We start from the raw sequence: 2392 nt of genomic DNA, 5'->3' as shown, positions 1-2392 counted from the left end.
CGTAATCTGCCCGTCTCGGCCTCCCAAAGTGCTGGGATTACAGGCGTGAGCCACCGTGCCCGGCCAAAATAATGTTCTTAAAATATAGAAGGTACTCATATCTTTTAGTGAATACTTTATTCATTACCACCCAAAGTATTACTTTTTAATTGCCTGACTAATTAAATAAATATATCATAAAAATTAGGATGCTTTTTTTTTGTACTTTGGTAAATTTTGCAATAAAATGGAAACTGTTTTTTTTTTTCTCTTGATAGGCGCCCTTGGGATGTCCAATAGGGACAGCTATTTTTACGCTGCTATTGTTGCAGTGGTCGCCGTCCATGTGGTGCTGGCCCTCTTTGTGTATGTGGCCTGGAATGAAGGCTCACGACAGTGGCGTGAAGGCAAACAGGATTAAAGTGACCATCACCTTTTGATAGCATTAAATTCATTTTTTAAAATGATAAATGCTGGAGGGGGCCATCTGATTTGAATAAAATTGAAAGAACATGTTAAAGTCAGTCTTAAGGAGTCACGTTTGAGTAGTATAAATTTTGATCCTTCTAATATGTTGGTTTGTATATTCAGTTTTAACTGTATGAATCTGATTTGCAAATGAGAACTTGGAAAAGTTAGTTACAAATAAATATGTTAATTTAATTATACAATACTCTGGAAGGAATTTTATCTTCTTTCAACAAAATGTTTTATGGTATTCTGACTTACGGTTGCTTTTGAGTTTTACTCATTTGGATATATTAAGATGCACACAGGGAAGCAAATTAAACTCCGCTTTACGCTGGAATGCTTTCTTTAGCATGAAAATACCAGGTCCTTGGATTTGGGATTTTAATTTCCTATGGAAAGTTGTTTAAATTGTGGACACTGGAATTAATCTGAATGTCACTAAGGAATTTCACACGAAGTGTAATCCCTAGTCAATAAGAATTTTCCATTACATTATTTTATGGGAAAACTAGGCTAAATTACATCCATTCAGGTAAAAGGACCTTAGCTTACTGAAGGATCTAAAGAGCAAAGCAAAGATCTCACTACTCAAACACTCAGCCTGCTTCCTTCAAGTCCCCTTGCAGGCCAGCTTTGTGCTTTGCAGACCAACTTTTTAATGAGATACTTTGCTTCCTCATTCAACATTGAAGCTAGGCTTCAATTAAAAGGTTCGAGGAAGCTCCATTTAAAATTGTTTTTTCTACTGTGTTTTAAAATGGTAGTGTATATGATAGGAATTTGCATTTAAATATGTTCATTTTTGCGTATGTTAGGAGTGGAAACAATCTGGAAAACATTTTTTTTTTCACCCAAAAAGTATTCTCCTTGGGCTTATCTGATGGAAAAAACCCTTGATTTTATTTTCGTATCTTTAGTCTGTGTTCTTTCTAGTTATTTGGTACTAATTGTGTGCAATCTAAAAACACTCCCACAAATATTTGTTTTTTAATTATAAAATCATAATATATGTTCTTTGTAGAAAACTGGAAAAATACATATTCAAACAGGAAAAAAAAATGAAAATTCCCCATAATGTTGCCATCTAAAAATAACCTGTATTTTAGTTTATATCCCGTATTCATTTTTGAAAGCCATTTCTTAATGCTAGTTTGATACACACTAAAAATTTAGCTTACAAGTTCAAATTCTGCCAGCTTTTCCTGACAGCTATTTGCATTTTTTCAGATGAGTGATTATTGGCCATTTTCTTTTTTCCTTTTTTTTTTTTTTGAGACAGAGTTTTGCTCTGTCGCCCAGGCTGGAGTGCAGTGGTGCAATCTCAGCTCACTGCAACCTCTGCCTCCTGGGTTCAAGTGATTCTCCACCTCAGCCTCCCAAGTAGCTGGGACTACGGGTGCCTGCCACCACACCTGGCTAATTTTTTTTGTATTTTTTTGTAGAGACGGGGTTTCACCATGTTGTCCAGGCTAATCTCGAACTTGTGACCTCAGGTGATCCACCCGCCTCGGCCTCCGAAAGTGTTGGGATTACGTGAGCCACCACGCCCGGCCTTATTGACCATTTTCTAAATAAGCACATTCTATCTTTATTCTCTTAAAATTCAAATTTTCTGTTACTGATAATCTTAATACTTAGGATTCTTGCTTAAGTATGTGAAACCATTACCGATTTGTTGTTCACATTTATTATTTTTTATGTTGTGAAACTGGACTAAAGGAATAGAGGGATGATTAGTCATAAAAGTCAAATAGGCATTTGTGTTTAACTGTTGAGAAAAGTGAAAGATTGGTATGATTATTATGGAACTGTTTTTAATTCTTGCTTAAAGACTACAATTTTAGTATAATGACATTTGAGTCTAGGGTAGTGTGTGGTAGATTTCTAGATGGTCCCTAATTAAGATGTATTGTTGTATTTAGAATTGTCCACTTAATTTCTT

At 35.2% G+C, this 2392-nt stretch overlaps 1 protein-coding gene across 2 annotated transcripts in view; it reads left to right on the top strand.

Annotated features, from left to right (window-relative positions):
- VMA21 (vacuolar ATPase assembly factor VMA21) overlaps positions 1-650 on the top strand; it is an 8467-nt gene extending 7817 nt beyond the window's left edge. For both annotated transcript variants that reach the window (XM_058441623.1, XM_032757776.2), the window contains exon 3: positions 258-650. In XM_058441623.1, the coding sequence (XP_058297606.1) occupies positions 258-400 (143 nt within the window). In that variant the 3' untranslated portion in view covers positions 401-650. The remainder of the gene's footprint in view (positions 1-257) is intronic.
- Positions 651-2392: the final 1742 nt, after the last annotated feature.

This window comes from Hylobates moloch, unplaced genomic scaffold (genome assembly GCF_009828535.3).
Source record: "Hylobates moloch isolate HMO894 unplaced genomic scaffold, HMol_V3 SCAFFOLD_7, whole genome shotgun sequence".
NCBI lineage: Eukaryota > Metazoa > Chordata > Mammalia > Primates > Hylobatidae > Hylobates > Hylobates moloch.
This window is presented reverse-complemented; position numbering and strand designations above follow the sequence as displayed.